This window comes from Adiantum capillus-veneris, chromosome 17, assembly GCF_014529385.1.
Source record: "Adiantum capillus-veneris isolate H3 chromosome 17, ASM1452938v2, whole genome shotgun sequence".
Classification (NCBI taxonomy): domain Eukaryota; kingdom Viridiplantae; phylum Streptophyta; class Polypodiopsida; order Polypodiales; family Pteridaceae; genus Adiantum; species Adiantum capillus-veneris.
The window spans coordinates 140257528-140270326 of record NC_140947.1 but is presented as its reverse complement, the minus strand read 5'-3'; the positions used below and the strand labels follow the sequence as shown (position 1 = coordinate 140270326).

Genomic DNA, 12799 nt, shown 5'->3' with positions numbered 1-12799 from the left:
AGTTTAGGGTTTATGAGTTTTTTAATTCTAACATAATGAAATCTTTGTATGTTTTGACAGTGGTCGATGACAGGACTTGATCCCACACCGTACGAGCGCGAGTACACAGGCAGGAAGGGCTTAAACGCCCTAATGGACATTCTCAGCTCTCGCAGCGGCATGGTTAGTATTAGGGTTTACTCTTTTCTATTTTTTGTATTGTTTTATAAATGTCGTTATATGTTTATACTTACTGAAAGCTGTCTTATTGTCTTTTTTTGCAGAATCCGACAGATACGCCGCTTGGACGCGATGAGACGTCTGACTAGACGACATCAGTTTAGCCATAGCTAGATAGCATTAGTTTAGGGTTTCTCATAGCTTATGTATCATGAGACGGATTTTATACGTCTTTTTGAACCATGTATATTATTACATTTGTCACCGTAGTTCATTTTGCCAATCAATTCTTTATGCCTATGATGTTGTACAATTGTCATTATTACATTTGCCAATCAATTCATTTTGCCTATGATGTGTACAATTGTCAATTTTACGCTTGTCAATTTTGCAAACAATGCGTCTTGTGGGTGACTATTTTGGGTCTATTATCTACCCTTGCACTTTTTTTAAAAAGTGAATCAAGTACAATATGCTTGATGGGTGGCAGGGCATTCAATGCCCTGTCACCAAAAAAAAATTCTCTCGGGCGTCCCTATAACCGTCGCTATTTATGGCTCTGTAGCGTCGCTATGAGCGTCGCTATGAGCGTCGCTATGAGCGTCGCTATAGACTTCTGTGTAAACGTCGCTATAACCGTCGCTATGAGCGTCTCTATATAGCGACGCATATAGCGACGCTCTCGTAGCGACGCTATTAGCGACGGTTTTAGCGACGCCGGGGGTTATAAAAACCCAGTGTATTTCCGTCGCTAACAGCGTCACAAGAGCACACAACCTCTTGTAGTGAGTATCTCACCCACGGTCGAAGTGGTTAATTATAGAGAGTAGTGGAGTAGGTCTAACATAGCAGACGTAACATTTAATGGCCTAGTAACTTGTGTGTAGAGGAAAATAGCATGAACATAGTGAGCATTTCATTATAATAGATTCCTAATGAGAATAACAAGAGTGCTTAGGTGGAGAGAGCAACAAAACGTATAACACCTAGTTAGATAGCATGAACAATACTTCAAAAGAGAGAGAAATTAAGCAATTGACAATAGTTGAGGACCGGATTTGCATGGAGTCGGTCCCCCCTCCAAAAGGCTTTGTATTATGGTTTCTCCTGGCATCAAGAGAGACATTTTACAATACAATTCTTTGTGTTCCTTCAATACTAGCTAGTGCTATGAAGATGGAAACTTCAAGCACTAAGCACAACACTTAGTAAACACAACATCAATTCCCTCACGGTCTCACACCCAAGACCTCACACACCTTCGAAGATGGTGAGAGCTAGTGGGGTATGAGAGTACATTGAGAGGAAGAAGGAGTATTCTTACAAGAAAGATATACATCTCCTCACATAATCACTCATATTAGCGTAGCTTAGCTTAGTAATTAGCATGGTAGAGGAGATGAGCATGCATTGAAGCTTGGCTCTTGGTTGGATTTGCATCACAAAGCCAAGAGTTGTTGGTGTAGGCCTCCCTTCTCACAAGCTTGGAGTAGGTGGTGAGCTTTCCATTAAAGCTTGAGAAGGAGAGAGAGAGAGAGAGAGAGAGAGAGAGAGAGTCTTCTTGCTTCACGCATTGATTGTGTGAATGTGTAAGTGAATAATTCCTTGAGAAAATCAGTCCCCCTCTGTCTCTTGGTTGACCCCCTTGCTAATTGCTCATGCTACAGCCCTATTGGACCTCCCCAGGCCTAGCCAATGGAAATTAAGCATCATAAGTGATAGTCTTTTGACATATGTCTTCGTTTCCCTTTTGTGAAGATTTTTCTAATTAATCAATGCATCTAAACTCTCATTGGACCCCTTTGTCTCCTGGCCATTGGGCTGTTGAATGCTCATTGGACTAATGAATATGCTTTATCTTCTCTACCCCATAGTTGAGGACGACTATTATTTCAAGAGAGAGGTAATGTCATAATAATCAATATCTAATTCTCCTAAATTATTTTCTCATGTTAAACTGATCATTTTCTTTTGCACTAATAGCACAGATGAGCAAAATGGAGATGAACTAGGCCTAACCATGCCCTTCTCAACTAACTCATGCACTTGCCGCATAATCTCCTCTTGTTGAGCTTGAGAAACTTGATCTATAAGGAGGTTTGTTATGCGGTGAACTTCCTAGAAGAAGTTCAATTTCATGGTCATCATTGTCTCGTTTAGGAGGTAGCTCACAAGGGATGTTGTCAATAAAGATATCTTGAAACCCCTTGAGAAAATTGGATTACTCTAATTCCTTTTCATTGTGTATATTTTCTTTTGCTAAAACATTAGGTTCATTTTGAGATTCTTTAACAAAAATCATGTACACGGAAATAGAGCTCTTTATTGACTTGTTGAAAGCTTGTGTAGGTACAATGGGTATGATGTTATCCATTTCCTTAGCATCTATGTACATATCTTTTTTCATGAACTTAAAGGAGATTCTCCTTTCAGAGAATTTAACGTTGGCAGCCATGCGACCAAACCATGGTGCCCCTAGGATTACATCCTCATTCTTGAGAGGAGAGATAAAGAAGTCCTCTTTGTCCACATAGCTTTGGACATGGAGCCTCCATTTCCCAATTAAGGGAGTGATTGAAGCTTCTTGCCCCTTGAAAGCACCGTCTGCGGGTAGGACATCTCCCATCTCATAATCTTGTATGCCTAGCTTGGTGGCCAACTCTATGGATATGAAATTGTGAGTAGAACCAGGGTCAAAGAGAATAAAAGCATCATGTTCTCTTACCTTTCCCTAAGCATGACATAGAGGAGATCCTTTGTGGTGAATTTCCTCCTCTTGGATTTCGACCAAGGTAGCTCTAGGAGCTTCATGGCGGGTGTTCTTTTGAGGACAAGCACGGTACTCATGCCCTTGATCGGCGCACTTGAAACAGCGGTTATCCTTGAGATAACGCTCAAGCTCTTCAGGAGAGAGTTTATTTTTGCCTTTGTAAACTCTCTTCTCTTTAGCTTTGTTGGAGTTGCCCTTAGGAGACTTTTAGACATTGTCCTTCCCCTTGGGCTCATTAGAACCCTTGTTTTCCATGGGCTTAGAATTTCTTTTAGCCCCCATTTGGAAATTGATTCGAGAAGCCACCATAGTATGGTGTATAACCGCCGACATGGTGCGTGGCCTTTGGGAGTTGACATACTCCGTCATTTCTTCAGGTAAGCCCGCACAAAATTGTTGCTTTTGCTCTCCAAAATCCAACTTTTTGAAGACAATGGCTTTGAGTTGTAAGTCTTAAAACTTGTCTACATATTTGTGAATGGATTCGTAGGGAGAGAGTTTCAAGCTTTGCCATTCGGTTAGTACTTTGTCTTTGGCATCGGTGGCCAAAAACTGCTTCATAATGGAAGCTCTTAAAGCTTTCCATGTTCGTGGAGCTTCACTATTGGCCCGTAGGCTAGACCACCATTGTCTGGTGGACTTTTGAAAGTGCGTAGCTACATGGTGTAGCTGAGAGGACTCCGTGAAGCCTTATCTCCAAATGCCGCATCGAACTGTTGGAAAGAGATTCTCTTCCTTCCCTCTTTGAACTTCTTGAGTCTGGATGACCTCTTCCACGCGGCATAGGATTTCCTATGGCCTCTTCTTTTGGATGGTTCAAAGGTTGCACCATCACTTTCTTCAGAACGTGAAGAATTTGAGGAAGATGGAAAAGGGGGTGACCTCTTTCTCGCCTTTTTCTTGCTTTGATCTTCTTTGTCTTCACCATCACTTTCATAAGAGGAAGAATGAAGAAGATGGAGAAGAGGGTGTCCTCTTTCTCGCCTTTTTCTTCTCTTGCTTATTGTCATCCCTCTTTAAATTATGGTGTGGAGAAGTGTGCAATGGTCTTCTCCCCTTTTGAGGTGATGGAGAGCGTTTAGCCCGCCATCTTCGTGGAGCCATCTCTGCCGAGGTGGCAGGAGGCTGAGAGAGAGGGGCAACGTTTTGCCCACTCTGCCAAAATCGCCGATGTTGAGCACTCGTTGGTAGCGTTTTCTCTAGGCGACAAAAAATGCTCACGCCAACAAAACACTGCCTATGGCAGCGTGGGGAACCTGTCCTTATTAATTAATGACAAGTCAAGAGCAAAGAGAGTAATACAACTGACTATTTCGTGGACTGAAATCTGTCTCTCTCTCTCTCTCTCTCTCTCAGACCGATCTAGACCCATTGGTACAAGCTATTTTTTGTCCCCTCTTATGCACGACATTAGATGCCTCTCTTACACCCTACATCAAAGGTAGCTTAAACATTGACTTTGCCCTTCAACCAACTTAAGGAGCATAATCCAATGACTCACAAAGACTCACAAACAACAACAAGCTTAATGTGTTGGTCAACATTTGCTCCGGAGATTCCAGAGAGTTACTCTCAATTCTGCCAAACCGTAGGTGGGCCAACCAGTATGATTTGTGTACTACACATGCATAATTTAAACAATTGATGCAAAAATTATAAACTATTCAAACACACACACATGCTTGTTTTATAGCCTCAAAAGAAACTAGGTTTAGCCCAAATCAGTGTTCTGGAAATATCAATTTCACAAACATACAGGATTCAAAAAGGAAATTTCACACAATAAGCGCCATTTTTGCATTTTAACTCTATTTTTTTAATTTTCTCAAACAAATTTTTTCCTTCTCTTTCAACTAGCTGATTTGGCTCAAGGCTAAGCTGAAGCTGAGGCATGCTTTTCCCAAACACGTAGAAAAGGAAAAGAATGCGTACAGGCCAATGGGCTTTAAATGTTTAGACACGATGACTAAAATCGAGTTCGTTGGCATTTAAGGCAATGCTGTGGGGATGAAAATGTAGATGTGTAAACTGTAAAGAACAAGAAAGATCCAGTCGGTGCTGCAATTATATTGTGCGTGAGTGGTAAAGACACAATGCAGCTTTCAGAAAGCTGACCAGAACAGTGCCAATGCGGGGTTGCTAATAATAATGAGGTGTGCGGAAGCCGTTCAAGATCTCGAGGAAGCCATCGGAGTTGGCAGTGAGAAGAGTACAGTCCGACGCCTCCTGCTTCCAGCACACCGCACTCACCATCCTACTGCTGTTTCTATCCGCCGAGCCGCCGCCGGAACTGGACGACCCTGTTCCGCCCGGCGCATTATGCGACAGCATGGGCACTGCCCACCTCTTGTCATACACGAAAGCCTGATTGGTTTCCGATCCGCAAGCCAGCAGGCCTGACTCATGCCTCACCGACAGACCCACAAAATTCCGCACATTCAGATGAGCGCCGAACGTTCGCACTGCCTTCGCCGAGGCTAAATCCCACAGCTGCAGCGTCGAGTCTACCGACGCCGACACCAAGTGCCCCTCCCCCAAAAACCGGACATTGCTGGCCGCCCGGCGGTGACGAGCCAGGGTCTGCGATGGCTCCGACGGACGGCGTAAATCATACACGTAGAGTTTGGAATCGGAGCAGGCGGCTGCGATGGAGTGAGACGCCATGGGATGAAATCGGGCAGCGCATATCGGAGACCCCGTAGGAGAGGACAGGGTGATGGCCGGACGCTCGCTGTTGCCAGCCGCCCACAGCCGGACTGTGCCGTCATCTGAGGCGGACGCACACAGACGAGGCTCCTGTTTTGAGTAGTCTATACTCCACACCTTCTTTCCCCCATGCCCGTCCCGCTCCAAGAGAGCGCTCCCGCGCTCCACGTCCCACTCGGTGACGACTCCATCATAATCACCACAGCCGATGACAGTGTCCGCCGCCCACTGCACACTGCTGAGGCGGGCAGCGGTACAGATAACTTTAGCACAACAGCGGTCGCGCTCCAGCTCAGGGCACCACCTCCGGCCGACGTCGCGTCTGCGTAGGCGCGGATGATCGGGCCTTACCTCTTCGACGTCTTCCTCTTCCTCGAAATCTGCCACGTCAGTATCTTGGCTGAGAAGGCTGGCCGCATCTCTTATGGCCTGTAGAGAAAAGAGTCTCACATTCCTGGCAATGCCGCCTGTTGCAAACCATGACTCTGATTTGTCGAAAGCGATGTCGCCAATCACATCCGTCCCTCCATTGCTGCCACCTGTTAGACAAGCCCATCTGTCGAAATGCCATTGAACGCTCACTCTGCTCTCCACCTCCTCTGAGGGAATATTCTGTTCATGGCCTTCATTGCTGATCACCTCTTCTTTGTCCAGATTACTAGCTGAGATCGAGAGGAGCGCCTGGCTGCCTCAAATTGGACCCAGCTGGTTGCACATGCCGTGTATAAGTGAGTACTCTCTACTCCAGCGCTCAAATTTTCAGCCTCCTAATTGGACCTAGATTGCGCCTAATTACGGATGGGCCTCCTATTTAGGAACTAGCCGCCGACACTAGTACTACTGTAGACGCCTCGTCGCTGATCAGTATTAAATACTGCAAGTAGATCTCTACCTATGAGCGGGATAAAACCTAGCGATGTGTAAAGCACAGGAACCCAGATTTTGTATAGAGAGAGAGAGAGAGAGAGAGAGAGAGAGAGAGAGTGTCTAGAGAGTATATATGCAATTGGCGAGCGGAAGTCCGTGTTCGTTTTTAGAGAGCAAGAGGGGCAAAGCCTGGCCACGCTTACTTATCGACGTGTTGGCCGCTCCTCTACCTCGCATTGCATCTTATGGACCTGGACGAGTTATGGTGCTTACACACTCCCGGATGGCAGTTAATGGCCGTTATTTATGCTACTCCCCATCACGGGCACACATCAACATTACTGTCTTTAGAGCGCATTCGCACAAGCCGGGGGTTAACTCGTGCTTCTTGAGCTGAGCAAACATTGCCGATGGGTTGTAGAGTTACAAATTGCTCTCTCTACCCCAGCCACTCTCCCAGGCGAATGAACTTACAAACTCACACAATGCAGCATACGAACAAAATTGTTGCCATCAGCTCAATGTTGCTAGCAAACATATGAAACCCTTCTTGGTCCTTTGAAATTTCATATACTCCTACTCTAAAGGGGCACCTCATAGCCCATCGGGAATAAGGGCCTTTTTGCTCAGGTGGGTTCTCCCAAAATAAGAGGCACCTCCACCTAAATCGCGTAAACCCATACCAGTTGTACTTTCCAGTCACAACATGATTAGGCTCCAAAGGCATATAAAACACCCACTCTCATATATGCTCATGTATGGCTATCTAGAAACAATGCCAAATTTGGAAAACTAAATCAAGTGAAGATGAACATGTGTGTGTGTATATACACACACACACACATAGCCGCAAAAATTAAGGGTTGTCAGTGTTGCTTCAAGTTGAGATATGGTTTTAGAAAGTGTGCAGCAGTTAACACTTTACCTCTTTTAACATGTCTAAATGAATAAAATGACCCCTTATTTTAGGGTTTTTTTTTCAAAATCGAATATAAAAACCATCATTTTAATGTATTTCCTTGAAATTGCCTAAATTTTTGCATTTTAAAACCCCTCCTATTGAACTCACGTTATACATTAACATGATTACATAGTGCACCCCGTGAGCTTCAGATAGCCCAGTGCAAAACTGTTGTTTTTGTTCTCCAAAGTCTACCTTTTTGTAGACAATGGCTTTGAGATGCAAATCCCAAAACTTGTCCACATACTTGTGGATAGACTCGTAGGGAGACAGCTTCCAACTTAGTCATTCGATAAGAACTTTGTCTTCAGTATCACTTGCAAGGAACTGCTTCATTATGGAAGCTCTTAGGGCTTTCCACATCTTTGGAGCTTTGCCATTAGCTCATAGACTATAGCTCATAGACTAGCCCACCCTTGTCTGGCAGACTTTCGAAAATGCATAGCTACATGTCGTAACTTAGAGGACTCTATGAAGCCCTCATCTCCAAAGGCCGCATCAAATTGCTAGATGAAGGCCAAGACTTTGTCTGTAGCACCAAAGATGTCATCATAGGTAAGAAAAGAGATGTTCTTTCCTCCCTCCTTGAACTTCTTGAGCTTGCTAGACCTTTTCCAAGCGGCATAAGACTTCCAATGCCCTCTCCTTCTAGACTCTTTAGGGGATAAGCCACTACTTTCATTGGAAGAAGAGGAAGATGATGAGGATGAAGAAGAGGGTGACCTCTTTCTCTTCAAGGAAGAAGGTGATGAAGAGGGTGACCTCTTTCTGTCCTTTTCTTCCTTTGATTCCTCTCTTCCTTCTTGGGATTTGAAGGAGAGGGACTATGCGGTGATTATTTCTTGTTAGAAGGAGTTGGAGATCTTCGTGACCGCCGTCGTTGTGGTGCCACATCTTCCAAAGGGTTTGGAGACACACTTCTTTCTCTTTTGTAGGGTCCCTCCTCTTCTCTCACTGGAGACAGTCTTCTTTTGAAAGTCTCATCAAGAGGCTTCTTAAGTACTCACTTTTCTTGGGGAGTTTGGAGAATCCCATGTGTGCAAAGTTGTTGGAAAATTTCACCTTGTAGAGCGGGATTTCCCATGGCTTGTTGTAGCCTGGTGACAAGATAATTCACAAGCATAGGGGCATCATTAATAGCACCTTCATGTGCAAAATCAAAGTCATCAATATTCATTCTACTCTCTTTCTTATTGTTAGCCATGCTAGCAAAATTTAGGTGTATGCTAACTTGTTCTTTGGTAGCTTAGAAACCTCTCGTAAAAATATTTTAGGACCTCTCCTCTTAAACAAGAAAAGAGAAACCAATAGCTCCAATACCAATGTAACAGAATTAGGCTAATAACATTGATTGTAGCGGAATTAAAATGACAATAGTGAGCATTTCATCAAGAGAATTCCTAATGAAGATAGAGAGGTAGTACTTGATTAAAGATAGCAATATAAACATGACACCTAATTAGCTTGGCATGAACAATACTTGTAAAAGAGAGAGAATTAGAGAAAATGACAGCAGTGAGCATTTCATTAAGAGAATTCCTAATGAAAATAGAGAATAGGTACTTGATTAAAGATAGCAATATAAACATGACACATAGTTAGCTTGGCATGAACAATACTTTTAAAAGAGAGAGAATTAGAGAACAATTGAGGACCGGATTCACTTGGATCCAGTCCCCCCTCCAAAAGGCTTTTGTATTATATGTTCTCCCATAAAGAGAGACTTAGCACAATATATTCTTTGTGTTCCTTGACACCTTGCTGATGCCATGAAGATGGACAGCTTCATGCACCAATATTATGCCCAAAACAACCATTAAACTCACTTGCAAAATAGCATAAACTTGTCCTTGGCCTCAATCCCAAGACCTTAAACACCTTCAAAGGTGGAGAGAGTTGGCAAGGATTGAGGGAAGTGAAGAGGAATAAGATGTAGGTACGAGAAAGAAGTATTCTCCTTACCATGAATTACTCTTAGATCTTAGCTTAGCATAGTGATGAAGATGGTAGAGAAGAATCATGAGCATGTCATTGAAGCTTGACTCTTGCTTGGATTTGCACTCCATAGCCAAGACGTGTTGGTGTAGACTCTTTACTTCTGAAGCTTGGAGAAGGAGATGGATTTATTGCTCAACACATGAGTTGTGTGACTGTGTGTGGTTGAGTATGCAAAAAATGAGAGCCTCATCTTGCCTTGGTTGACACCCCCTCTTGCAAATACTCATGCTTGTATACTATTGGTCCATGCCAAGGCTTAGCCAATGAGAGATAACAAGCAAGGTGTGTAGCCTTGTGACAAGTGTCCTTCTTTCCCCTTTAGATCAACCTTAGATAGTTATTTAAATGAAGCTAAATTTATCGGACCTCTAAATCAACTAGACAATAGGAATTAAGCTAGATTATGGGCTGGTTAATTCTCATTGGACCCCTTGGTAGACTCTCCGATAGGAATTAGGGGGGCCTCATTTCTCATTGGTTCTTTAAATAAGCTTTTCTAAAATGTTAAAGCTCAATTTACTCAAGCTTAATTCTCATTGTTCCTTGCCATAGGCCATCCAATAGGATTCAAGCTTGAGTGGGGGCAACCTGTCTAGGATCTTGACATGTGTTCTATATGCCTTATGTGGAAAAGAGGAGCTCTTAGAGTGTGTGTGTGTGTGTGTGTGTGTGTGTGTGTGTGTGTTGTCTCTCATCCCCTACAATGAGGGCTTGCCCCATGAAAGTGGGAGTGTCCACTTGGCCACTTGCATCCACTTGGTGGCCATAGTCCAAATTTATAAAGGTTTAAAATACCTACCATAGGCAATAGTCACCCCTTTGGTCCTAGGCCTAAAAGACTTTAACACTAACCTTTGGAGGCTTTAATGAATCTTAACCCAAGGTCTTCTAAAGCTCCATTAAGTGCACATTGCTCTTTGGTAGACCTCTCTCCATTTGGACCCTTTTTATCTCTCCTCTTAGTCCCCTCTTTAGAATAGATCTAACATCACATATTAATATTTTAACTCTTGCTCCCTTTTATCTTTCCATAGTAAATGATCAGTGTAGTATGATAAAATCATTTAGGATAGTTAGATATTAGATTTTATGACGTTACTTCTCTTCCTTCTCTTTGGCTCATTAAGAGAAATTTGGACTCACTTTCAGGCCTTTTAGTTCTAGAGAGAGTGGCGTTCGACCAATGAGGAAGAGGCTTATGTTACATAGAAAATTGGACTTTTAGAGCCAAACTTGTTTTAAAAAAAGGCAAAATAATAATAATTTGTTTCCTCAAATTATACAATACTTCCAAAGCATAAATTCCATAAGTCGTACCAACTTGGTACAGAGACGAATTTCAAAACTTTCATTGAAGACTCCATCCAATATCTATGTTCCCGTCCTTCCATTGTCAAAATCCCCTTTTTTCCCTTTACCCGCCAACTCAATTTAACCCGTTCCATTAACCAACCTCTCTCTAAGCTTTTAGAAAGCAACTCCCAACTCCCCCCTATTTCCAAACCAATCATTTGTTGGCTTAATGCACCCAATCTTGGCAACCTTCTCTCAAGTAAGAGCCCTTCTCCCCCATCTCCTTTTCCCCTTCCTGCTTCTCCTCTACCATAGCTTTGGTCCCTTGCCCTATTCCAAGGTACAACCATATAAAAACTTTTTTGCTGCAAATCCCCCCCCCCCCCCCCCCCCCCCCTCTCCCTTTCGTCCATAAATTTTGGTCAAAGTCACCATCTCTTTGTACCCCCTTAAAATTTCATTTAAACCTCCCTTTTTCCCTCCTTTTCCTACCCCATTAAAGAGATAATTCTTCCCTATTGAAGAGGTCTCCTCCTCTTTAAACTCTGTACTTGGTACCTTGGGAACCCCTCCACCCTTTGTTGGATACCTATTTAAACCCTCCTATACCTCTTGTATGGGTTACACCACTGAAGAGCTAATTGAGAAATGCGTTTGGTGTTAACCTCATTTGCAAAGTTCCCCCTTTCCCTCCTCCCTTCCACACCTTGGCTCTCCCTCTCTCTCACCTCTTCCTTTTTGGAAAAAGGTTCTTTTTCTCTTGCTAAGTTTGTGGTTAGTCGCTTAGGCTACCTAGATATTTTTCAAGAGTATCTCACACTCTATGATACACAGCATAGCTTCTTCGTTTTCCTTTCACTTCCCATTGATGCACATCCTTCTACTCAGCCCCTCTCGCCAGCCGCGTGTGTGTAAACCCTTAGTAATCTTCATAACTTTTGAACGTTACTTTTGTGTTGTCCGTCAAGGGTGGCAGGGCATTGACTTACCAGCTACTCTCACCTCATGGCACTCTTCACCTCGCACACTGCCTCACGGCCATCTTCACCTCGTGCTTTGTTTTCACTGTAGCCCCGAGCAGTTGGTAGCCCCAAGCAATTTTGCTGGCTTTCTTTGATAACGCACGCAATGTGCTCCTCTTTCCTCGCCCACCCGCCACCTACTTATACACGCGGGCTGCAGCATGCTATAAGTTATGTGCCCACAGTGACCTGCGCTTCCACCCATAGTTGCCTGCTCTGCTGCATTTTCTGCCCTTAGAGCACCTCATCTAAACGTGCACCGCATCTTAACCTGCTCCTTCTTCCCTAGCACGCTTGTGCTTCTGTCAGTTACAGCACCTTAGATTACTATGCCACTCACCCTCTAGCCCTCTGCTCTCAGAAGCTCAATCTGTTCTTGTTGTTCAAAACTTTGCACACCACCACCCTCCTAGAAGCTTTCTTACGGCAACAAGACAGCAGCTCGTCCACGACTGGACCTGGAAACTCTGCTGCTTGCATAGTTTGGGACGTGGCCTCAACACGATCGCCTCCTTCAAGGTGAAGGTCTGCACGGCGCGGGTCTCACAGCAATGTCCAAACGACAAAGACCACCCCTATCAAGTAGCAACAACAACCTCTCACAGACGGTAGCTCTCACCTCCACGAGTTCGACAACTGCGAATTTTTCTAACAGCATCAGCTGTGGTATTGCAACGACTGGCCCCTTAACAAGCAGCCCTGAACTCCTCAGCCTTGCAATTTCTCCAGGTACTCTCTGTGTAACTGCACCCCTTACTATTCAATCCCTACCCTGTGGCATTGAAACTGCATGGCTACCCTTCCCCCATCCTCATCAGCGACCAGCCCCTTTCACACAATCGCAACGGCCATGGAGATTGTGGGAGCCGTGGGCTCTCCCAACAGCCTGTCGGAGCCAATACCCGCTTGCAACATTGCTCCAATTACCCCTTCAATTGGCCCTTCAACCATCAGCAGCCTTTTGAGCCCCCTCTACCTTCAAGCAACCTACATGACAACCCCTTCGGAAACCCTTACATCCGC

The 12799-nt window shown here is 44.1% G+C and overlaps 1 protein-coding gene across 1 annotated transcript; it reads right to left on the bottom strand.

Annotated features, from left to right (window-relative positions):
- Positions 1-4709: 4709 nt before the first annotated feature.
- Positions 4710-12256, bottom strand: LOC147438182 (WD repeat-containing protein RUP2-like). The gene is made up of 2 exons (XM_086486709.1): positions 12202-12256; positions 4710-6324 (listed from the first exon to the last, which is right to left on the bottom strand). The coding sequence occupies exons 1-2, from the start codon at positions 12254-12256 to the stop codon at positions 5069-5071; spliced, it is 1311 nt and encodes a 436-aa protein (XP_086342835.1). The 3' UTR covers positions 4710-5068.
- Between the last annotated feature and the right edge of the window lie 543 nt (positions 12257-12799).